This window comes from Talpa europaea (genome assembly GCF_964194135.1).
Source record: "Talpa europaea genome assembly, chromosome: 3".
Classification (NCBI taxonomy): Eukaryota; Metazoa; Chordata; class Mammalia; order Eulipotyphla; family Talpidae; genus Talpa; species Talpa europaea.
This window is the reverse complement of record NC_140069.1, coordinates 61,068,287-61,094,210: the sequence shown is the minus strand read 5'-3', so window position 1 is coordinate 61,094,210 and position 25,924 is coordinate 61,068,287. Positions and strand designations below refer to the sequence as shown.

The window sequence follows — 25,924 nt, the reverse complement described above, 5'->3', positions numbered from 1 at the left end:
CCGGAGTTCTAAGCCTGATGTGTCAGGACTCGAGCACCCGTGCAGCCTCGCCACTCCATTCTTGAGATCGCCAAATGATTCCCGTCAGCTTTTACAGACACTAAGCTCGAACCAGGTCCCAGAATCGCAGAGGTCAGCGGGACAGCCAGGGGTCTCTAAAAAGGTTGGAGCACCCTCGTCCCACCACCCACCTATGGTAAACCAAGACGAAACCCGCCGAAGTTGGGGGGGCGGGGGGGGGCGCGCCAAGACAGACACTGGGCGATGTGAATGGGCTCGTTGTGACCCAGGCAGGGCCTCCCCTCCCGCCACTCCGGCGCCCCAGGCCGCCGCCCGCCCGGGTCTGGGATTCCAGAGAGGCCCCGGGAAGACCAAACAGCGGCCTCGGCCGCTCCCAGCGCCCCGTGACTGACGCGCCTAAGGGCGATGAAGAATGCGGGAAGGCTACAGCGGGGGACCCACGCACCTAGGGCGGGAGGAGGCAGGGGCCGCTCGCCGTCACTCCCGAGCAGCGACGGAGCGATCCGGTGGCCCAACGACCGACGGAAGCAGCGAAATTTGAGCGCCTGGCTCTCCCGGGCAAACGGAGGGGGAAAAACAAGCGCCAAGCGGCGGCTGCAGGCCGAGCCGCGTTGAGTGTGACACCACCGGTCGCCCCGCCTTTTCCTGTGGCCTCCCGGAACCACTTCCGGTGGTGGCGCTCCCCGTTACCTCCCCGCTCGAGCTGCCCCGGGCCCGTTCCTAACCCCTCACCCGCGGGCGCGCGGCGAGACCTTCTTCCGGTCCTCGAGGAGCGAACCGGGACGCCTCGTTCCTGCCACTTAGGACGGGGGTGTCGCCTCTGAAGTGGTATAATGTGCTGCGAGAAGTGGAGCCGCGTGGCGGAAATGTTTCTCTTCATTGAAGACCTGGAGGAGGATTATAAAATCCTTTGCCTCTGCTCCAGGGCGTTTGTGGAGTAAGTAAACACGTGGTCGTCTTCATTTCTCGGAAATATGTTGTAATTGGTCCTTGAAACCTCGGCGGCCCTCGAGCAAGGTGATGTTTAAGAAAAGAAGTCCCCAGACCTTACAGGGTGGTCGTTTCCTGGCCATTAAGTGAAGGAGTATATTTTTCCTGTTAGGAAAAAATTGGTGCCTGATATATGCCAGCTTTATAAATGCAGGGGACACTTAAAAATTGGGGGGAAGTGGGCCTCCCTTTGCGGCGCAGCGGTTGAGCGCTGGGCTGCGAAGCTGCCGCCAGCCTCTGCAGCGCCGGTTCGATCCCCGGCTGCTCCCCGGCCACTGGGTGAGGGTCCCACATGGCGCGCAGACCTCTCCTGCCGCCCGCTGCTCCCCTCAGCAGTGTATTTCGTCAGTCTGCCTGTTCTGTTCCCCGCTCTGGCTCTGGTGAATTCTCTCACCCTCCCACGCTTCTGACTGTACTCAGTGCTTGTATAAATAAGTAAATCTTTAAAAAAAAAAAATTGGGGGAAAGTGAGGCGTAAAAATTTTTTTTTAAAGATTTATTTATTTATACATGCACTGGGTACAGTCAGAATCGCGGGAGGGTGAGAGAATTCACCAGAGCCAGAGCGGGGAGTAGAACAGGCAGAGTGACGGAATACACTGCTGAGGGGAGCAGCGGGCAGCAGGAGAGGTCTGCGTGCCATGTGGGACCCTTGCCCTGTGGCTGGGGGATCGAACCAGTGCTGCAGAGGCTGCGGGGCAGCTTCTCAGCCCAGTGCTCAACCGCTGCGCCACCAGTGGAGGCCCAGAGACGTAAAATTTAATGAATGTAACCTTAGAAGGTTAAAGTTTGAAGATGAGTGATTTGTGTTCGTTAAGTTTTTTAAAACCTTAAGATTCATTAAAGCGCACGTTCACATAAATAGAACTCTAGCTGAGATCAAAATTTTGACTATAATTTCATCAGTTTTTTGAGCGCTTTATTTTGGCGGTGGGAAAATACTTTTTTTGAGTAAAAATTCCCTGCATGGAAAAAGCTAGTGGGTGAAAAAAAAACTGACCGAAGAATTGGAGTCTAGGGATGGCATCTTTATACTCTTATCAGGACTATGAGTTCAGCCACTTTGTATTTTCAGTCCTAAAACAGGTTTATTGTTAGATTCCACTGTGGAAGTGAATTTTATGTGATATTTCTAACACAGTTCAATGTACTTGAATTTGTTTGAAGGAATTCTTACTATTCTTAATGTGTTAAGTTAAGTTAAATACAGTTTAATGTAAAAGATTGTCTTTGTAGCATGCGTGCGTGTATTCTCTCATTCTTTTGTGCTATGTATGGATAGACTGGTCTACAAGTCAAAGCTTGCCCTACACCCTTTGAGTTTACTTTCTGGTAAAGATGATGAGTGTTGACAACTGTTAAAGAATTATTTAATTTTTTTTTTTTTTAATAGAGGCATGTTTTATTTATTTGTTTGTTTGTTTGTTTGTTTATACATGCACTGGGTACAGTCAGAAGCGCGGGAGGGTGAGAGAATTCACCAGAGCCAGAGCGGGGAGCAGAGCAGGCAGAAGGACCGAAGTACACTGCTGAGGGGAGCAGCGGGCGGCAGGAGAGGTCTGTGCGCCATGTGGGACCCTCCTCCGGTTGCCGGGGAGCAGCCGGGGATCGAACCGGCGCTGCAGAGGCTGTGGGCAGCTTCGCAACCCAGCGCTCAACCGCTGCGCCACCGGGGAGCCCCTGTTAAAGAATTATTTAAATGCTGTGGAAATACCCTGCGCAGGAGAAGTCTGCACACCATGCGGGACCCGTGGCAGGGGCCAGGGATCCAACCAGCGCTGCAGGGGCTGTGGGCAGCTTCACAATCCAGCACTCACTGGGGAGGCCCTGGCTCAAGTTTTTAAAACCAGCCTAGACTTCTCCAGAGTTCCAAACCAATATATACATCTACTATAACGTCTCCAGACAGGTACTACAAAATCAAAATGGACAAAATAGTTTCTTTCACCACTTAACAAAATAAAACCCATGCCTCTCTAAAGATCCCTATCTCAGTGAAAGGCATTAATACAAGCCAGAAACCAGGGACTTGCCCTTTCCATTCTTTGTTTTCCTTTTATCCCACATCCCCACTTCAATCCAACCCCTTAAATCAAACAATTTCTCTTCTATATTCTTCCTTTCCTCCAGTTCCTCTGCCACCAATCCTAATCCATAATCTGTTGGCTGAAAATGGTTTTAAGTAGCTCTTCTCCAAGCACCCACACTGCTGCTAGTGTAATCTTTAAAAGTAAGAGTTCAATAATACCTTCTATGTCCCTGGCCAGGGTCCCACATAGCGTGCAGACCTCTCCTGCTGCCAGCTGCTCCCCTCAGCAGGGTATTTCATCGGTCTGCCTGTTCTGCTCACCGCTCTGGCTCTGGTGAATTCTCTCACCCTCCCACGCTTCTGACTGTACCCAGTGCTTGTATAAATAAATAAATCTTTAAAAAAAATTTAAATAAAAATAATATAAAAACTTGAGCCATTCTAGTGCAGATGATAATTGAAACCATTTACATTTTATACTTTTTACCCACTTTGCACCCACACCCTGAGGTGTCACGCGTTATTCTTCCTTTATTGTAGAAGAAAACTAGGTCTCAGTAATGACTTAAAAAAAATCCCACCACCAGTTAAGTGGCAACCTGGGTCTACGTGACTTTGTAGTCTTTCTGTTATCCCACTGATTAGCCTAACACGTACAATTTTATAAAATGTTCTAGGTTTAAGTGGTATAAAATCTTTTAGGACATACAGGTGACCTGGTGAAACAACAAATTCAGTGCCATAGATAATGGACAAGTGGCATAGGTGTCAGATAGCTTCTCAATAAGTAGGAGTTGATTATCGTACCAGCATTATTTACACACCTCCCTTCAGAGGCAGGCAATAGAATAGAAAAGTCTGAAAATTGTAATTTTCATTTTCTGGAGGTATTTACAAACATCTTGTTTTATGAATTCTATAATTAGAGTAGTAATTCTGTTTCATCTGTATATTCAAGTTTCTATACGTGTCCTATATAAAGAAGATATGATTGCAATGTTGTGGTGCTCTTTAAAATAATCATACAGTGACTCCATAGTGACATGAAAAAGTCCTTGTGCTCATTAACATCAGAATATAAAATGCATTATGATTATAATTATATGAAAATTTTGTGTGTTTCTGTACAAAACTTAGAACATAGGAAAATGCTGGCATGGAGTTAATAGATTTTTTTTATATAAATTTGATTATGCTATAAATAGCAGGCTTAATTATTTTTCAATAATTCGTCTTGGGCCTCCCCTGGTGGCGCAGAGGTTAAACGCTGGGTTGTGAGGCTGCCCACAGCCTCTGCAGCTCCAGTTCGAGCTGCGGCCACCAGTGAGGATCCCACCAAAAAAAAAAAAAAAAAAATTGTCTTGAAATAATTTCAAACTTAGAATAGTAGTTCAAAAAAACTCCATATTCCCCTCACATATTCAGTCAGTTTTAGCACCTAACTGCAGTCCTTCCATCTTTCCCTCTTCCATACACACACAAATTGAGGACCTTTTTCTGAATCACTTGAGGGCAAGCTGCAGGCATGTTTCCTCATCATTCCTAAATACTTCATTGTACATTTCCCCAAAACAAGAGTATTCTCCTCCATGGCCACTGTAGTAGATTCAGATTAAAATTTCCCCAGCTTTCCCAACTGCTTTTTTTCTTTCTGATCCAGGATTCCAGGTATGAATGACCCTACTATATTTACTTATTATCTCTTGTCAGTCTCTGGAAAAATTTCTCACTCTTTTCATGCTCTCAGGAGTATACAAGATACAGACTTTACCTTCTATAGAATGACTTTACTTAGGTCTGTGTGACCTCTCAACAGGAACATAGTTGGGCCATACAGTCTTGTCAGGGATGCCACAGAAATGATCCTGGTGCTTGATTCTGTGTCATTTCCAGGGAATACTTTCTGTAAACCTCTCCTACCACTATGGATGTTGAACTCCATTGCCTAATCATGTTGCTATCTCCCAATCTTCTCCACTGTAAAATCATAATGGTCCCCTTGTACTTATTACTATTTTGTGAGGAAGTCTTCCAGTGTTAAAAACCTTTTGGGGGAGGCCTCCCTGGTGACACACACAGGGGTTGGAGACACAGCACTGTCAAGCTGCTGCCAGCCACTGCTACATGAGTTCCAACCCTGGCTCTGCCAGGGAGCTAGCCCACATGACACAGCAGACCTCTCTTGCCTCACCCACTGCTCCCCTCAGCAGTGTATTTCAGTGGAAACAATACCCTATTCTGCTCCCCACTCTATCTCTGGTGGGTCCTGTCACCACCCCCAGCACCTCTGGCCTACAACCCAGTTCTTGTATAAATAAATAAATCCTTAAAAAAAAAAAAATCCTTTTCCTGCCTGAATCCACTATCTCTGAAAGTTACTGAAGAGTGATTCTGTCTCCATCGTTCCTTCTACATTCATGGGTTAGCATTCTCTATGGAGCACTTTTTCTCTCCCGGTGGATTTGTTTGCTCCTTTATATTAACTTGGGCTATGGGTTCTTAGTTTATTAATGGGTATGTTCTATTATTTTTTTCTGTTTTTGAATTCGTACTGTCACAGATGAGGCTTGTGGGGGCTTCTCAAAGTGACTCCTGTACCCTTTCTATTGATATATGTCCCTGGTATTTTCTAAGCTCTTCCTAGTCTGGGATAAGTTCAGCCAGGCTTATCTTCTATACTGTGTGCTTCAAGTAGAAACCACTCTATTTCCATGGTACCCTGGTTCCTTTTAGGGAGTGTTTCTTGCACTTAATTGCTTCTGCATTTTCAGTGTTTCTGTACCCTCACAATAGACAGTATGTACATATATATGTGTATTTTACATACGTGTGTGTGTTTGTGTGTGTAGGAGAGTCTTGGCTATCATCATCCTCAGTGTAACCAATCTGGGAATCTCACTGGCTCAGTCCTCCACTTGACACCTTGATGCCCCATATTCTCAGATGCTGGTGGGCACAGCATTGATCGCTTATGTGGCTGCTGCTCTCAGTCCTACCTCCCACCCTACCAATGCACTCACTGCCTCTCTTATCCCATATTTCTTGGGAGTCATGAGGCATACTACCAGAGCACTCTTGCAGTTGATTCCTTAACCCTTTCACTGTCCTGCTATGAGTCACCACCTACTTTTATGTTTTATAAAGTATTAAAAAAGATAAACTCATGCAATTTGCAGCAACATGGATGGAGCTGAAAAGGATCACGCTCAGCAAAATAAGCCAGAAAGAAAAAGAAAAATACCGGATGGTCTCACTGACAGCAGGAATTTAAAAAACCTAAATAAGGGACCAAGAAAAAGACTAATGCTAATGAAGTAAAAATCAAAATCAACAAGCAACTATAAACCAGAGACATACTACGGGGGTGGGGGGGATTGTATGGGGACTATAACCAAGATGAAAATGCCTACATTGTGCAAAAATGAAAAATGATATAAAAAAATATATAAAATAAAAATAAAAAATAATAAAAAACAACAAAATAAGTAGGTTTGTTAAGAAGAATTAAGCCATTAATTGTTTTTCATAAGTCAGTCATTGAGATTGCATTGCTTTGTCTTGATTTATGTTTCAGTCTGATAAAATATTTCAGTAAGAACTTTGTAATATACTGTCAATCCTGATAACAACTCCTTAATATGTAGTATTACATCTGTATTACAAATGAGGAAAATGAATAAGCAAATTGCTTTTCAGTTCCTTAAGTTTTATGAGTCTATGCTGCCTTCAACTTGTTTTTCCTCTAAACATATAGTTTAATTATTTTTTCAATACTGACTGTTTAATTTGCTTCACAGAGATCGAAAACTATGCAATTTGGGCTTAAAGGGCTATTATGTCAGAAGAAACGGCAACAGTGCAGGTAACACAGTATAAAACAATATAATTCTTTCTTGCTAAAGTTAACTATTACTATATTAATTTGTTAGAATAAAATATTATAAGTGGAAAGTAATCCTGTAATCGTACAGTCCTTATTTTTTATTATAGCACAGTTCTATCAAAGCCAGGCTTGTTTTCCTATAGGTCCTGTCCTGTGTGAACTTGACTTCTTTTTCCTGTGTAATGTTCCTTAGTTGTCTCCATTAAATAAGAGTAACCTGAGATGTGAAGTTTTGAAAAGTATATATCATACAGTTTTTTAGCAGAATTTATTGTGTTAAAAGTTAAACTGAGGCACATAAATATTTTTCAAAAGTTTATCTGAGCATACAACAATTTACAAGAGACAGGGCCAAACCAAAGGTGGTTAAGGAATGTTCCACTAACAGAAACTAAGGGGAAAGTTTCTTGGTTTTTTTTTTTTTTTTTTTTTTTTTTTTTTTTTTAAAGGAGAGGCATTTTTTTATTTATTTATTTATTTGTTTGTTTGTTTCTTTTGTCCGTACATGCACTGGGTACAGTCAGAAACGCGGGAGGGTGAGAGAATTCACCAGAGCCAGAGCGGGGAGCAGAGCAGGCAGAAGGACCGAAGTACACTGCTGAGGGGAGCAGCGGGCGGCAGGAGAGGTCTGTGCGCCATGTGGGACCCTCCTCTGGTGGCCTGGGAGCAACCGGGGATCGAACCGGCTCCACGGAGGCTGCGGTCAGCCTTGCAACCCAGCACTCAACCACTGCGCCACTGGGGAGGCCCCTAAGGGGAAAGTTTTTTACAAAAGAAAATGGACAAGCAAATCAAGGAACTTACTTGATTTGCCATAGTTTTAGTAGTTTCTTTCTTTGGGAAAGTCTAGTTGGCTGTACTTAAATTTTCATTTTCTCAGATTCAATTCATTGACTCAGTTAGGTTTGATTTGCTTGAGTAAGCTATCAAGGCATTAGAGTCACCTCAATTTTATAGCCTCCTTATTTAACTACCAGTTGTATTGAAAACAATTCAGGATAAACTCTTAAGTGAACATCATTGTCTGTTGTCTGAAGTAAAGAGGCCACAGTCTAGGTAATTTTCCAAGTAACAGACAGAATTTTTTGTACTTTGAGTTTCGCCTAGCTACCTAAAAGCCATTTTAATGTCACTCAGGCCTCAGGACCCAAGTTTTCCTTTCTACCCAGATATTTTATGTTTTTCTAGCCATGGGAAAAACAGCAGCATGAGTTATAGTTTAAAATCAGCACAAGTGAAGGATGTCATATTACCCTCAAAAATCTTTTTAACTGCAACATTGAGGGAATAAATCACTTTTTTTTTCAATTGAGCACTGGACAAAATGTTGTGCTTGTAATTCAATATTATGTTGTACAAAAGATTTATTTGGATACTAAGCTCTCACCAAACACAAGAAAATATGCATTCATGAGAGGAACATAAAATTTAACAGATTTATTTTCCCTATTTTGCTCTTCTGTGCTTTAATAAGTTAATTGAATAGAATGGTGAGTTGAATCCCCTTCATTATTTAGATAAATATCTTGGTTCCCTCTCTTTCAGTAGAATGTATACACTTGAGATTTCTCTTTCAGTCTTTATTTTTACTATTTTCACTGTTCTGTTGCCTGAGATCATTTAGCCAGTATGCAACTCAAGCCTAACTGAAAATGCTAATATAGAAAATTCAGATTTTTAAACGGTTAAGGGCATTTAAATGGCATTTGTCCAGTTAGTGGAATGAGCTACTTTTAAATAACCATGTGAGGAAAAAGTAAAACTTGTTAAAATAAAACAGGTTTTCTGGAAGACCTAGATTCATGGAGTTTAAAAGGATCTTCCATGATGGTGGATTTCAAATTTTTAATAGCAGAGCCCTTAAATTAATTCAACCTTCCCACAGAACCCAGGGTATCAATCCCACTTGTGATTAAGATGCCTGTGAAGGGCTGAAAGATGTATTTCTCATTTCTCTTATTAACAATTGCTACGATAATTCCACAGATCATTTTTAAAGCCACATAGTTAACTCAGTAATTTTTCAGATAACGAATGTAAAGATTTTACGCATTTTCCTGTGGTAACTCTGCTATGGTCCCTCTTACATCCTTACTGTTTGCCAGGTGCTCAGCACAGAGAAGATAATGGTTAAGTATAAATTGAATGGGAAGCTAGATGGATAGTTCAGGCAGAGCCAGACTAGAAGTTGTGTCTTGATTCTTTATTAGCTATTTTTTCTATTTCATGTTACCATCTATTTCCATTTCTCCTTTTTTTATTCTTCCCCTGAAAAATTCTAACATTTGCACACCTTTCCTTTGAACAAGTTGTAATTACTCTGGGTCTCAAGTTCTTTAAAATGAGGATGATAAAACCTGTGTCTATATTTTCTCTAAAACTAAATAAATAGGGCCTCCCCTGTGGCACAGTGGTTGAGCACTGGGTTGCGAAGCTGCCCGCAGCCTCTGCAGCGCCAGTTCCATCCCCAGCTGCTCCCCGGCCACCGGAGGAGGGTCCCGCATGGCAAGCAGACTCCTCCAGCCACCCGCTGCTCCCCTCAGCAGTGTACCTTGGTCCTTCTGCCTGCTCTGCTCCCCGATCTGGCTCTGGTGAATTCTCTCACCCTCCCGCACCTCTGACTGTACCCAGTGCTTATATAAATAAATAAATCTTTTTAAAAAAAAGATTTTTAAAAAAGAAACTAAATTAAATAAACATCTGTAGGAGACCAAGCTACAGATGAGGAGGATGGCAGTCATTCCACCAGCATTACAGAATCACATGACAGCAAAGGCCTGGACCAAGATGAAAGTGAACTTGATTCTGAGGCTGAACTCATGAGAAGTATGGGACTTCCCCTTCAGTTTGGTGGGATATCTGCACATAAGAATTTTGAGGTAAGTATTCATTTATATTACTTGTTACTTTGTTTTGTTTTGTTTTGTTTTGTTTTGTTTTGTTTTCATAAAATACCACATTGAAATTTTTCTTATCTCAAATTTAATGTATTCATGAGTTAGAGCATTTGCTCTCTTTAAATGTATTTATTTGTAAATTAACCAAAACTAAGCTGTGATGTGTGCCATGTGTGATTATTTTTTTCCCCTCTTCTAGGAAACTTAGTAAGATTCATTTGTTTGTATAAGGACTCAGAGTATGTGTTTGAATTGAAAGTTGTTTGTTTTTTTTTTTAATGTCAAAAGAGATTGTATTATCTGTTATAGTTTATGAAGTACATTTTATATTCAAGATATTTATCTTATGTAGGTATCTATGAATACTAGAAATAAAGTTAAAATTAAAAAGAAAAAGAAAAAACATCAAAAGAAGTACTTAGATGAAATTATAAGGGAATCTTGGAAACAATACTATGAAGATGACGATGTTTTGGCTTCAGATGATCCATCTTCAGTTAAGCAGTCTGAGAACATCAGCAAATATAAACTTCAAACCAAAAAAGATAATGAAATTGAAAATCTTCCTGTTGAAACTGCATTATCTCCAAAACTAGAAATTACAGAGAAATGGGAAAAGTATTGGAATGAATATGGTGGAGGACTGTTGTGGCAAAGCTGGCAAGAAAAACATTCAGATCAAACACAGTGTTCTGAACCATGGAACATACCTGAAACAAAGGAAGAATGGGAACAACATTATAGTCAACTTTATTGGTATTATCTGGAACAGTTTCATTATTGGGAAGCTCAGGGTTGGACATTTGATGCCTCACAAAGCTGTGACACAGATACTTATGGGTCTAAAACAGAAGCTGACAATGAGAAAGATGAAACTTGCATGAAAGGTGACTTAAATTCTTTTCCATCTGTTAGAATTGATAGTGAAAGCTCTAGTTCAAGTGACAAAGATCATAGTGAAATACTTGGTAGAATGAGTAATATAAATCTAAATTCAGAGAAAGTAGAACAGAGACTATTGGATTCCTCTGTAAGTTGTGATGGACATCAGTGGTTATGTGAAGTTAGCAACAGAAGAGAATGCCCTGCTTCTGGCCAAAGTGAACCATGTAATGGCGGAACCAAGGAAAACAGCTTGTCCAGGAATAAATGCACAAACCAATCTTCTCAAGGTAAGATTGGCCAAGTTTATCTTACAAAGTAATGGTTAACCAAATGAGTCTTTTACAAAATAACACCATCCTTTATGGTAGAATTTAGTCATGACAACTACATTTTACTGTACAATTAAGGAATTAATTTACACATCTCATTTTTGTATTTCAAGTTATTTATTCTCCTTTTATATAAATTGGGAAAAAATTCCATAAGGTATCAAAAGTATTGTTTCTTCCTATTGTACCTTGGTGGCCAATGAATTTAAACTTCAGAATCCCTTAAGAGATCTAATTTACATTGAGCTTGGAATTTCCGAGTTTCTCCAGAGGGCCAGAGTTTAGAACACAGGTTAAGGAGTGATTGGGAGCACACATTTGACATCTTGCAAATCTGATTGTGAATCATTTGGAATTCATTTGGAACAATTGAAGTCTTGCTCTATTGAGAATCTCAACAGAGCCTGAAATTTATAACTAGAAGGATTGATTTTAGGATTCTTATAAAATATCCAAGGTAGGGAGCTTTGTTGACTCCTACCTAAGTGAATTAAAGGAAAAAAAGAAAAAAAAAAAACCCTCATCATGCAGACTGATACCACTCTCAGAACTAAAGAAAGCCAGTAAGAAGTATTTGGGAGGGCCTCCCCGGTGGCGCAGCGGTTGAGCGCTGGGTTGAGAAGCTGCCCGCGGCCTCTGCAGCGCCGGTTTGATCCCCGGCTGCTCCCCGGCCACCAGAGGAGGGTCCCACATGGCACGCAGACTTCTCCTGCCGCCCGCTGCTCCCCTCAGCAGTGTGCTTCAGTCCTTCTGCCTGCTCTGCTCCCCACTCTGGCTCTGGTGAATTCTCTCGCCCTCCCGCGCTTCTGACTGTACCCAGTGCATGTGTAACCAAACAGACAAACAAACAAACAAATAAATAAATAAAGCATGCCTCCTTTAAAAAAAAAAACAAAAAAAAAAAAACAAAAAACTTAAATTGTTAAAAAAAATAAAAAGAAAAAAAAAAGAAGTATTTGGGAGAAGTTAGAGTAAGGTGAATATAAGAATGCTCTTGCTGCATGGGAGGGTCCTACCAAGTCATGGCTCTGGGAAAGTGGCAGAGGCAGGAAATTTCACAACATTTTGATTTCCTGAAGTCCACTGAGATATTATTTTGACATTCTTGATGTTTAGTTTTAGAAAAGTCTGGTTTATCAAAACTTCTTAGCCTTATTCCTAGATGAAGCAAAAGGTTTTGGCCTTTGACTAAACAATTGGTTTTGCTTTGCTCATTTCAGATTGATAATCTTTATCTGGTTCAGTTTCCTTTAAAGAGTACCTATAGAACTCCATCTGTTTTTTTATTGGCGTTTTCTCTACACTCTTATAATGGAGCTTAATGTAGTATGGTATTCTCATTCTTTTCTGCTTGGTGTTATTTTTATAGTTAATGTGATTATTTTAAATTAGTCCAGATAATTCTGTTGATTATTTTTTGTACTTATTGACCATTAAACTTGAAATTTGTATATTGGTCAATATGTTAGCCCTTAGCTTACTGCTTCATGTTACTCGCTTTGATTTTCCTCCCTTCTCTTTCTGCTTTTTTCTTATGTCAAATGTAAATTTTACTGTCTATGCCTTCTGTTGCTTGCTTCCTACATTATATGTAGAGATTAACCATTTTTATTGCTTGTTCTCTTAGTTGTATAGGTAATTGGCCATTTCTCTAATTAGCTCCATTGTGACTGCCATCAGGATCAATTTGAGAATTTTAGGTTTTGATTTCTTTTAGGTCAAACACAAAGCACATACTGCATTTCTATCTTTCTACTTCTGTTGGTGGTTGGGCATTCTTTTTTGCAATCTGAAAATAAGTGAAACAAAGACACAAGCCTCAGATGGAGCCATGACAAGTAAAAAACATTCTTTTTAAGTGATGATACTTATCTTTCTGATGTTTCCACTATTTAAGAGCTATAGTAGAAACAAATGCATTTGCTTCTTCATAAAAAGAGTTACTTAATCCATGTGATCATGCTGTTGTTAAAGTCATTAAATTAAAATTTCATCAAAATATGATAGCTAATGACCATCACAAAGTAAGTTGTGGACTAATTTGTGTAGATCTGGATGTCAATAAGTAGTTAGAACTGGAAACTTAGACTTTAATAGAAGTAGCTACTTTTTTTTTTAAATTTATACCAGTTAAATTTTAATAAAATACGGAAACTGTGCTTCTTTACAACTTTGTCCCAACCCTTTGAGTTGTTGATGTCATAAATTACGTCTTTATACAATGTGTGCCCCAATTTATGAACTAATATTTAATTTCATTAGACTCAAATTATATAGGAAATAAAAGGTGAAATTAAAATCAGAGTCATAATATTAACTTTTAGACTAATAATTTTTGAACATGTATTAGTTTCTTAAATCACACAGAAAACAAAAAGTGGTGTTACAAACTGTTGTTGCAATAATACTTCCTTTAATGTATACCAAGATCTTTGTTTCTACACATGGTGTAGGCTGTTATTTAGTGTGCTTTCTGCTCACCATGCCAGATTGCCATTTCTTGCAGAGCAGGTTTAGTGGTAACAAACTCTCTTAACTTTTGTTTGTCTAAGAAAAATCTCAATTTCTTCCTCAAATTTGAAACCATTTTGCTGATGATAACATTCTTGATTGTGTAACCTACTACTTTACTAAACTGGTTTATTGTTTAATTACTTTTTCCATGGATTTTTATTAGGATCCTCTCTAAATAATATCTTCTCATCTGCAAATAATGATAGTTTTAGTTCTTCTTTCCCAATTTGGATTCCTTTCATGTCTTTCTCTTGCCTAATTGCTCTAGCTAGGGAATTCCAGTATTATATTGAAAAGCATTATGAGAGTGGACAGTCTGTCTTGTTCCAGAACTTAATGGGAAGAATTTTGGTTTTTCACCATTGAGAGTGATGTTAGCTGTAGATTTGTCATACGTGTCTTTTATTATGTTCAGATACATTCCTTTTTATCCCTAGTTTTCCTAGGACCTTCATCGCAAATGGACATTGAACTTTATCAAATGCCGTTTTGGCATCTATTAATTAAATTACATGGTTTTTCTTTTTGTTGATGTGCTGAATCACAATTGATTTTAGGATGTTGAACCATCTTTGTGACCCTGGAATAAATCCCACTTGGTCATGGTATATAATCCTTCTGATGCATTATGGATTAGTTTGCTAAGAATTTATTAAGGATTTTAGAATCTTTGTTCATTAGGGAGATCGGTCTATAGTTTTCTTTGTTTGAGTTGTCTTTGGTTTTGGTTTTAATGTAATGTTGGCTTCATAAAAGGAATACTTAGTACTATTCCTTTTTTCTTGATTTTTTTTTGGGGGGGGAGCATTTTTGTAGGATAGGCATTAGTTCATCTTTGAACATTTGATAGAACTTGCTTGTGAAACTATCTGATCCTGGGCTTTTGATTTTGGGGAAGGTTTCAATTTCTTGGCTTATTGTTTTAAAATTCTATTTCTTCTTCAGCTTAGGGTGATTTTGTGATTCCAAGAATTTGCTAACTTGTTTGCATAAAAATGTTCATAGTACTCTCTGATTATCCTATAGATAGATCTCTGCTGTGTCTGTTGTAATTTCTCCTCTTTATTTATTATCCTATTTGAGTTTTCTCTTTTTCCTTGTTAGCCTAGCTAAAGTGTTTTCTATTTTGTTTATTATTTTCATTAATCTTTTTGTTTCGTTGATCCTTTGGACTGACTTTTTAATTTCTATTTCATTTCTTTCTGCTGTAATTTTTATTATTTCCTTCTACTTTTTTGGATTTTTTTTTTGTTGTTCTTTTTCAGTCCCTTGCAATGGGAGATTAGGTTGTTCTTTGGGTTCTTTCTTATTTTTCTTGATGTGGACCTTATTGCTAAATATTTTCCTCTTAATACTGCTTTTGCTATGACTCACACATTCTGGAAGGTTGTGTCCTCATTGTCATTCACCTCAAGGTTTTTTGTAATTTCATCTTTAATTCCCTTGCTAATTCAGTGGTCTTTCATTAGCATGTTGTTAAATCTCTATGTGATGGGGGAGTGCATTGATTTCTTTTCATAATTGATTTCTAGTTTGATGCCTTTATAGTCAGAGAAGATACTTAGTATTATTTCAATCTTCACGTACTTATTTTTTGTCTTGTGATCCAATATGTGGTCAGTCTTGAGAATGATCCTGTGTATTTGGATTTTGGGGAGTGTATTGTCCTATAGATGTATGTTAGATCTTTATTTAGGGCTATTGTGCTCTTGTTTATTTTTTGTCTTGTTGATCTGTCCGTTGATGAGAGTGGGGTGTTGAAGTCTCCTACAATGTGTGTATTTTTCCAATGTCTGTTTTCAGAGGTATAGTAATTGTCTAATATATTTTGGTGCTCCTTCATTTGTTAAGTATATGTTTATGAGCATTATGTCTTCCTGGAGTGTTGTCCTCTTGATCATTATATAGTGACCATCTATGTCTCATCACCTTTTTTAGCTTGAAGTTCATTTTATCAAAATATGGTTGCCCCTGCCTTCATTTAGGGGCCATTTGCTTGTAAAATTGTTTTCCAATCCTTTACTTTCAATCTGTGCTTATCTTTGGAACTTAGTTGTATTTCCTGGAAGCAGCAGAAAGTTGGATTTTGTTTTCTAACCCAACATGTTACCCTTTATCTTTTTATTGGTGAGCTCAGACCATTAACATTTAGAGTGATTATTGATATGTGGAAGTCTGTTATTGCCGTTTAGCTTATCATTTCGAAACCTTGTTTGGTTCTTTGTGTTTATTCCCCTGTTGGTTTAGGGTCCAAGGCTTCTTTTAATATTATATCTTGAAGTGGGGGGTCAGTAGTAGTGAATTTCTGAAGACTTTAAGAAGGTCCTTAATTTCTCCTTGTATGGAAAGGAGAGGAGAGCATTGTAAGATAAAGTATGTTTGTCTGTAGTGTTTTAAACATAGCTACAGTTATTTTATGCTCCATCTCTACAGGTAGTATATAATCAGTAGATGTGGTTTGACACTTTGACATACACATACAATTCATTGCAGGAAAGGCACTGAAATATTTTGATTGCCTATGCAAATGGCAGAAGAGTTGTCAAACCAAAGGGAGAAATCTACTACAATACCTCTGCCTCTTTAGATTTGCAGGAGTCTTCAAAAGCAAATGCAGTCAAAGAAAAAACACATACCAACGGTGCTGATGGAGATGAGAGTGAAGAAGATCCACCTGAGCATAAGCCCAGTAAACTCAAGAGAAGGCAAGTTGCATGTTAATGTTCTCTCCAGAATGTATTAGCATAAGCTAGTATGTCTGAATGAGTCTTTAGAAAGTACTTGTTAAATTAAAACACTGCTAATCCATGAGAAAAAGAGGCAAGACATACTGGGAAGACTACATTTTGAAACATGATCATTTCCCAACTCTACCGCTTATTCTGCCACCATTTCTCATAAGATGGAATCGATGCCTTTTTATGTGAGATCATTGGGACGACTGGAACTAATGTGTCTCATATCTAACACTTAGATCTATCAATAGGTGATAGATTTTAAGTAATACTGATAATAAATAGGTATGGTCTTACAAGAGAGTCCTAATTTTTTCAAAAGTCTAGGTATATATTATCACAGGATTTCATTTCTAGTAAGATCTCAGTACATCAAAGCTAATGCTTTCATTCTATAGATACAAATACTAAATTGAAAGGGGGGTGGGTGGTAAATGCCTTGCCCAGAGTTACATAGCATGAATGGCAGCTCTAAAGCTAGAGATTAGACTTTAGAAGACAGTGTTCTTTCTAGTATTAATAAATATGGAGCAGCAAACAGGGAATAATCTAAGGTAGAATATGGTCAGATGTTCATGTTATAAAATACAAGGAATGGATTGATATTATAGAATTTGGACATTAAGGAAACATTTATTTCTCTGACAGAATATGAAGTGCTTCCATAAACCTTCCATTTTTTACAGCTTCCGAAAAACAGAACGATTTGGAGGTGTAGTAACATAGTATGGGTATTCTTTTAAGTAGTAGTAACATAGTACTTAAAAGCATATCTGTAGTATGTTCCTTCTGCATGGTAGACATTGCTTGTAAACCCCTCCATTAGCTCCTGGAAACTATATATGCACATATATTCCTGGGACCTTGTAGATACTCCATAAATGTTTAGTGCACTTAGCTTAATTTATAAAAGCTATTTTTCACCATTTTTATTTATTTGGTGCTGTTGCCCAGGTAGTGTAGAGATACCTAGAAGGCATTCCCAGTAGGTAGATGATCCCATATTACTTAATATCACTTGTATCACAACCTTGTTCTTCCCTAACAGTATTTTTCCTTTTTTAATTTTTTTGGTAGGGTTCAACTTCTTGAATGTTACCTTGCTTGATTTTAAGGAAAACCTCTAGATATATCAGTCTAGGAGATTAGTTTAAGGCTATAACTTTTATTGGTGTTTTTTCAAAGGAAAATGGAGAATCTTTATTTGTACCATGTTCAGTGGCTTATGATTTGACATAGTTTGTTACTGTGTTCTAAATACTGCTAGATACTATATCCAATTTGGAAAATTCCAATTTAAGTACTCTTTCTTATCTTCCTAAATTTGTGTGCTTATAGTTGATAGTCATGATGGAAAAGTTTGCATTGGTACCTTTTGATATTTGCCTGAACTGACTCTGGGGTAATAGCTAAGTACCATTTACCTTTTGTTTCTTTGTTTAGCCATGAACTGGACATTGATGAAAACCCAGATTCAGACTTTGAAGATGACGGTTCTCTGCTAGGATTCAAGCATGGCTCAGGACAAAAGTAATTATACATAAATTCTGTTATCTTTCAGAAATCTTAACTGCTTGAGCTATCTTAAAGGTCTCCAATATTCGGATAGCTAAGAATGATTGATGATGTATTCCATGGTGGTATGTTACAATTAAAATATTAACCTCTCATTTAATAAGAACTGTAGGACTATCACCATACATTGTGACATATTCAGATGTTAGTTAAAGTTGCACTTTATAGCAATCCAATGCCGTTACTCAATTTCATAGCTAAAGCAACTGCAGCTTAGAGAACCTTTGAATTGGTCAAAATCATATAATTTCCTGGAGAAAGGATGTAATCCTAACTGTTGAGACTTCAAAGCATGATTCTCTTTTCATCTAGAGTCTCACATGTCTACCCTGGTACACTATCTGAACTGTTTAAGCAAACATGCATGAAAAGTTAATAGCCATGGTATTTTTTTTTCTTTTTTCTTAAGAAAGTAGCAAAACTCAAAGCAGAAGTACCAACTATAGAGTAAAACTCTTTTATTCAAATCATTCCTAAAATGTAGACAAAACTTGGCATATATCCATCCACATTAATGTGTGTGTTTTATAATTATGTGCATATAAACACACGAGTCCCTTTTTATAAAACATAAGAATCATTTTATAAAACACAGATATGCATATTCTGGGGCTTGCCCTTTACCCCAACAGTGGACAGTGAACACCCTGCTGTGTCAGTACACATACATTTACTGATCCTTTCAGTGGGGCTGTGTGTTTCATGCACCATCCTATATGCACATCTATGTTACTTTCTAAGATCTAAGCATATGCCCTTGAGATTCCCCCAGGTTATTGCATTGTACAGGTAGCTCATTCCTTCTTACTACTGGAATAGTATGTCATTGTATGGATATACCATTTGTTAGATATTCATTTGTTTAAGGACACTTGAATCATGTGTGATATTTTGCTGTTACAAATAAAGCTGCTGTGAACATTCATATCCAGAAGATTCAAGTTTTTCTCTGGGATTAAATGCCCAAGTATTAAATATAAGGAAACTGAAGGATTTATTGCACACAACACAAAGATTGAACTTGAATTAAGGCACACAAAGACCTACTGTCTCAAGAGCTAAACTTAAATCCTCTCCAATTTACACCAGTGATTTTAGTTAAGATTAAGGTATTTGATATTTCTAAGGGTTGAGATTTATTTTTGTTAGCTGTGAAAATTTAATGGGGACCTACACATTATGAAGTTAACAAGGAGATTGTTCTTATGGTTGACCTGTAAGTTGAATTCAAATTAGTTCAGAAATGAACGTTCATAATTATAGTACTGTGAATATTTTTATTATTAAAGACTCAGTTATCACTTCCTTATGGTACTTAAAGGCAATTGTAGTTCATATAGTTATCTAAAACTAAAGATGAGAAAGATTAGTAATATAAAAAATTTTTCTGATATTGCCATGTTTAAATTGCTAGTAGAATTTATTTCTACCCACATATAATTTTATTGAGAAATTACTTGGATAGCTCTTGGCTTATATACACAGATTTATTCTTTTTTTAACTATCTTCTTTCTACTTAAAGCACCCTAAGAGTAAGATACACTTTTTATAAAGAAGTTTATAACTAAAAAATAAACTTTATTTTTTAATTTTAATTTTTTTATTACATTGTTGTTACTTTTAGGACAGTATTTGATTTCTCCCCTCCGGTGTAGTCCCTGTAGCTCTCCCTCCACCATAGTACCCATGATCTGTCACCATAGTCCCTTCTGCTCTTCCCTCCCTGTTTTGACCCTTCTCCCTCTCCTGCTGTCTGCCTCAGGTCTATGGCCAGCTTGCAAGTTTTGTCTTTTACCTGACTTTGGTTTCTCTGTATTCCACATGTAAGTGAAACCATTTGTTATTTATGTTTTTCCTTCAGACTTATTTCACTTAGCATAACCCCTTCTAACTCCATCCATGTTGCCACAAATGGCATGAATATGTCTTTTTTGATCACGGAAGAGTAAGCCATTGTATATACATACCACATCTAGATCCATTTGTTTGTCTGGGGGCTTTTAGGTATTATTTCCCATATCTTGCTGTTGTAAATAGTGCTGCAGTGAGCTTAGGAGTGTGTTTGTGGATTTTATTTTTTGTGTCCTTTGGAACATCTGACATTTACAATTAAATTACTCAGGAATATATAAGTGCTAAATTGTATATTATAGTCCAAGACCCAAGTAGTGTGTAGGAGGGCCAGTTAAATGAGACTTGATATAGTCAAAGGAGGCTTTATAGTGGACACATATTTTTAGGACTGCAAAATTCAGATGGTTAAATCAACATACATTCTCTAATTATTTTGATAATAGTGACTTGCTTCTTTGCTAAGCATGGACTAAATTTGATTATGAATATAGGAACCATTTTTAAGATAATTCAAACTTAACAGATATTTGGCATCATCTCACCTTCACATTTAGCTGAGAGTTAACATACAAACTGGACCTCAGAGTTCCTTCCCTTCATTTTGAACTTTATTTCATAATTTTCTTCACTTAGAAAAATGAAATGAAAATGGTGACTACTAATAGAAAATAGTGAAAATTGTTAGTTTTATTCTCTTTTCACGTAAGGAGACAAGCCCATAGAATTATGTTTGAGTCCAGTTCTTTTGGTTTGGTCACAGATATGGTGAGATTTCAAATTTTAGTCATCGACGGGTCAGGTATCTACAGAAGAACGTAAAGTATAAATCAAAGTTCCTGGATATGCGAAGGCAAATAAATATGAAAAACAAACACATATTTTTTACTGAAGAGTCAGAAAAACCGCTTTTGAAGAAAAGCAAAGCTTTGAGTAAGGTATGTATAAATTTTTTTTTATACTTACAGATAGAATTTCATTTTGTGAGCGTGGCTCCTTAAAACTGTTGTTTTCAAATGGAAACCCTTTTTCTACCTGATAATAAGGGTACCTAAAAAGCATATATTGTATGAACTAAATTTAAAAACCTAAGTTGGGGGCAGTGTGTAAAGGAGATGTGTCAAAACTACAAAGTAGTAGTGTCTAGGAAGATAAATAGGTAAAATTGCCCTTTATAAAGTAGTAAGGATAGTAGGATTTCACATCTCATTCAGTAGGATCCTTGGTAGTCCATTTCCTTATCACCTTTTATTGTAAGCCTTCCTTTTTTAGGTCATCCAGAAGCAATAGATCAAACTTTGTACTAGTAAGTTCAGCTTAATAGCACGAGACTCAGGATTAACTTAGTAATTTACAACCTTGCTAACTGGAGTATTCACATCCCCCTCTCTTGGACTTTGCTATACCTTTCTGTCCAAGTAACTCGCATTATTTTTGCTTCATTTGATGAGTTATCCTTCATTATAGAAAAAACACACCTTCAAATGAGCAGAACCTTGGTTAACAAAATCTTAGAACAATACTGAGTTTTAACCTAAGGTACATTATTCTCCCTAACTTCAGCATATTTCCAAAACATGCTACAAATTTACAACTACTTTTATTTTTATATTTCCATTGGTTTTTTGCTGATGGTCTGTTTGAATAAATATTTCGGTGACTCTGTTTCTCTCTGAATCTGTTATCCCAGTATCAGTCCAATCAATCCTGTGGGATTTTTTATGATGTATTTGATGTGATGGTCCCCATCATTTATATGTATCTAAGAATAGAAACATAATTGCTAAGGTTTGGTGAGGAAAAAATAAATGTGAGTGTTGTGTCCTTAGATATCTAATTGTTGTGTATGGTTCAGTACCGTCAAAGGAAGATTCTGGGTTGTTGTCCATTTTCAGCATCTGTGTTCAATTCTTGTTCTGCTTTATTAACTCAAGAAGGACATGAAGATCTGTTATGAAGAATATTCATGTTACTGAAAATGCAAGGAAATATTTATCATCTGCCTTATAACCTTGTTAACATTTCAGAGAATAAATCCTAGTTTTTGGGCATCATCTTACTGACTCAGCTGATTTCTTTCTAAGATAACACTGCATTTATTCTCTTCTTTTTTTTTTTTTAATTAAAGATTTACTTCATTCACACACAAAAGAGCTGGGGCATAGGCCAGAGGCGTGGGGGATGAGAGGATTCACCAGAGACAGCAGGGAAAAGAACAAGCAGATCCACTGAAGCACCCTGCTGAGGGGAGCATTGGGCGAGTCAGGAGAAGTCTGCTGCGCCATGTGTGCTGCTCCCTGGCGGGCCGGGGATTGAACCAGTGCTGCAGAGGCTGCGGACAGCTTCACAGGCTGTGTCTTAACCTCTTGTGCCACCAGGGAAGCCCAACACTGCTTTTATTCCTATAGACAGATTGGCAGTGTCCTTTTTTGAGTTCATCTTTGATTTTGAGTACCACAGATTGTAGCCTGAACCATTGCAGAAAGCTCTACATAATTTGAAAAACCAAAATTAATAGCTCAGTAATAATTATATTTGTGATGGTAACATCACACAGTATGGTTATATGTTAGGAAAGCTACAGGAACAATTCAGCTTTATCCTTTTAGTGTTAAATGATAATAGAGTGGCCACAGTCTTACGTTTAATCTGATGCTTTTTCTCTTTTAAAGAAATCTTTAATAAGGTTGTGGTATATCCAGACAGCAAAGTGCAATTAGAATTATTTACTCATAATAGCATGTGTGATGCGTCATACTTCTTGGAGATAATAAGTATGACACAGCTTGTCATTAAGTAATAACTGGTAAAGCAGGTGGAAATATTTTGTGTAATTTGGGATTAACTCATGCTTATTGACATCTTTCACTCTTAGGTTGAAAAATTTCTAAAATGGGTCAATGAGGAAACATCAGCTTCTCACAATAATGTGCTAGACACTTGTACAAGCAGTGATTCAGAGGAACAAGAAATTTCTGTTAAAAAGGGTGATGACCTGCTGGAGATTAGCAGTCCACAACCTGAAAAGTGCCATGCCGTATCTTCAGGTTGTGAACCTGAAACAGAAAAAAATGAAATGGATAGCTCAGTAGCAGCTGTTACAGATAAGCAGGATTGTGTTACTCAGGATATACCAGACTGTCTTCAGGGAGAAACTGAAGGTAAGACTAAATCTATTTCACCTTGCTAGGGGGTTTAGACAAATACATTTTTTAAATGTCTTTCCTTAGTTTTCATTTATGAATCATCTCTATCTAAATTATCATACCTGCTATTTATTTTTTTAAGTTGAAAGAGCATATTAAAGAGAAATGTTCTAATGGCTATGGCTTAGCACCCAGGGCATACTTAACTCTTTGCTGAGCAAGTACAATAAAATAAAAGGTAAAGCATGTGGAAAAAGGACCTCTTCTGCCAGTAAGATTGGTCTCTGCCACCATGGGCATGACGTTCCGTGGGCTAATGGTGGTCAATTTCCTTTAATTTTTTTGGTTTTTTTGGTAGTGATTTTTGTTTGTTGATGATAATTTTTTTTGATGGTACATATATGTAAAAAGTATAGTACATGGCTTTAATGTATGTAGAAGAGAATAACATGTTTACTATGCCCTTTTGTACTATTTGAATATTTTTTACAGCAAATGTTCTTTTATAATTTAAAAGAATAATCATTGTATTCGATTTAACATTGAGGCTATTATAAGGTAGAAATTTCATTTAACATTATTCAGTTTTATTGAATTTTTCAGACATACCGTAAATGGAGCCAGTAAGTATTGTTAAGATCCGTCATAGTTTTAATTTAGTATTGAGGAAAATACTTTACTTGAACCTTGATTTTTTTTTTCCATCTGTGTGTGTGTGTGTGTTTGTTGACCATTGCTTTTTTTTTTTTTTTTTTTTTTTAAGATTTATTTATTTATTTATTTATATAAAATCACTGGTACAGTCAGAAGCGTGGGAGGGTGAGAGAATTCACCAGAGCCAGAGCAGGGAGCAGAACAGGCAGAAGGACTGAAGTACACTGCTGAGGGGAGCAGCGGGCGGCAGGAGAGGTCTGCGCGTCATGTGGGACCCTCCTAGGAGGCCGGGGATCGAACTGGCACTGCAGAGGCTGCGGGCAGCTTCGCAACCCAGCGCTCAATCGCTGTGCCACCAGGGAGACCCGACCATTGATCTTTGTAATGCACATTTCGTTGCCTTTCTAAACAATATACTTAAGGTAGTTTTAATTTTATTATCATCATGCAACTAATGTTCACTGGTACTTGGAGATTTCTGAATGTTTTCACGTTTTATTCTCATTTAATCTGTAAAGTAACCCAGTGAGGTGAGTAGAATTATCCTTGTTCAAGAAATATAGAAAGTAAAGCTCAAAGAAATTAAGAAAGTTGGGGGCTTCCCTGGTGGCGCAGTGGTTGAGTGCTGGGCTGCGAAGGTGCCCGTAGCCTCTGCAGCGCCGCTTTGATCCCCCTCCCGCGCTTCTGACTGTACCCAGTTGCATATATAAATAAATAAATCTTTTAAAAAAAAATAAGAAATTTGCCAAGGATCATTTAGGTAGTATATAGTAGCTATGACTCAGTACCAAGTGATCTGATTCGTAAATTTCATTTTCCCTACCCTACTACTCTCGGGTATTTGGAAGATATTGGTTGTGAGAATGCCTTCAGGAATGCTGGCATTTAATAGTCTAGGTTACTGTGTGGTTTTGCAGAACAAAAAATTGTTCACTCAAAATATAAGTATCCCCTCTCTTGAGAAATCTTACTGGATTTTGCTATTGATGACATTTTTGCTGGTAATAATGACCACATGTCCATATTAAGACATGGTCCTTTCCTTGGAATTATTTTAAATATAGTAGTTTCATGTGTCTGTATCATTTTTCTCATTATACATAGTTGATACAGCACACTCATCTTTCTAAGTCACTGCTTCTGATTTGCTCAAAATTGAAATCAAATAGTCAAACTACTAAAAATTGCAGGTAAAAAAAAAAATCAGTCTTTGATTGAATGAAATAGAGATAATTACTCCTATTTCACACCTTCTAGTTGATAGCTAGGTTCTAAGTACTGATGTGACTAAGAATGAGAGCTTTATCAATCCTTAAGTGATTTTATTTTAAAGAAGGTAAGGGAAATATTTAGATTTTTATAATTCAAAAACTAAGTAGTGTCTTATCTAGCAGGGGTAATAACTTTTATAGCTATGATAGTATTTCTGCTTATTGCCTAACATTCCTATGAAATAAGTAGGTGGTTAAATAATACTCATTCATTCACTCCTGATAAGGAATTAAAAATAAGAGCTTAGAGAACTCAAGTCACTTTATAAGCTCAAGGAGCCAGTAATAGCAAAATGGAGACTGTAATGTAAAGTGCTGTTTCCATTTTGCCTTCTGCTTCTCCATACATGTTCTGGAGCACAGTCCCAAAATGTAAACATTTGATATGTCTGTACTTTTAGATCAATTCACTGTGATTTTCTTTTTTTAGACTGAGCTCTATGTTTTTTTATATTCTTTTATTGTAGCTGAAATTAAAAAGAAAAAGAAGAAGAGAAAAAACAAGAACAAAAAGGTAAATGGTCTGCCTCCTGAGATAGCTGCTGTTCCTGAACTGGCAAAATACTGGGCCCAGAGATACAGGCTTTTCTCCCGATTTGATGACGGGATTAAGTTGGACAGAGGTGAAGTATATGTATTTTTTTACTTTATTTTGAAATTATTTCAAATATACAGAAAAATAGTAAGCGCTGTGTAGAAAACTTTCAAAATTTTCATATCCCCATTTTCAACTATTAACATTTTGCCACATATGCTTTTTCAATCTCTGTAGATGTGTGTGTGTGTGTTACTTGTTTGTATTGCTAATTCAGTTGTTCCTACCCCTTAACTTCAGTGTGTTTTCTTAAACCAGAATATTTCTGCATAACAATAGAAAAATTATAAATTATAAATTTATAATTATAAATCTAACATTGTTACATTATAATAATCTACACAACTTATTCTAGTTTCTCCAGTTATCCTAGTCATGTCCTTTATAGCATTTTTTTCATCCAGTATAGGGTCATGTATTTTCACCCAGTATAGGGTCATGTATGCACTTAGTTCTCAGACTTTTCTGTCTTTCATAACACTGACATTTTCAAGGGATGGTCATCAGTTTTCCACAGTATCCCTCTATTTGGTTATATACATATATAT

The 25,924-nt window shown here is 37.5% G+C and overlaps 1 protein-coding gene across 1 annotated transcript in view; it reads left to right on the top strand.

The window, feature by feature from the left end:
- Window positions 1–732: 732 nt before the first annotated feature.
- The window catches only part of TGS1 (trimethylguanosine synthase 1), a gene marked incomplete at its 3' end in the record, with an annotated part of 41,618 nt that continues 16,426 nt past the window's right edge, over window positions 733–25,924 (top strand). The window contains exons 1-9 of the mRNA XM_084229657.1: window positions 733–958; window positions 6,838–6,902; window positions 9,630–9,802; window positions 10,173–10,992; window positions 16,136–16,253; window positions 17,727–17,813; window positions 20,474–20,648; window positions 22,586–22,871; window positions 25,249–25,404. Coding sequence (XP_084085783.1) covers window positions 855–958; window positions 6,838–6,902; window positions 9,630–9,802; window positions 10,173–10,992; window positions 16,136–16,253; window positions 17,727–17,813; window positions 20,474–20,648; window positions 22,586–22,871; window positions 25,249–25,404 — 1,984 coding nt within the window. The 5' untranslated portion in view covers window positions 733–854. The remainder of the gene's footprint in view (window positions 959–6,837; window positions 6,903–9,629; window positions 9,803–10,172; window positions 10,993–16,135; window positions 16,254–17,726; window positions 17,814–20,473; window positions 20,649–22,585; window positions 22,872–25,248; window positions 25,405–25,924) is intronic.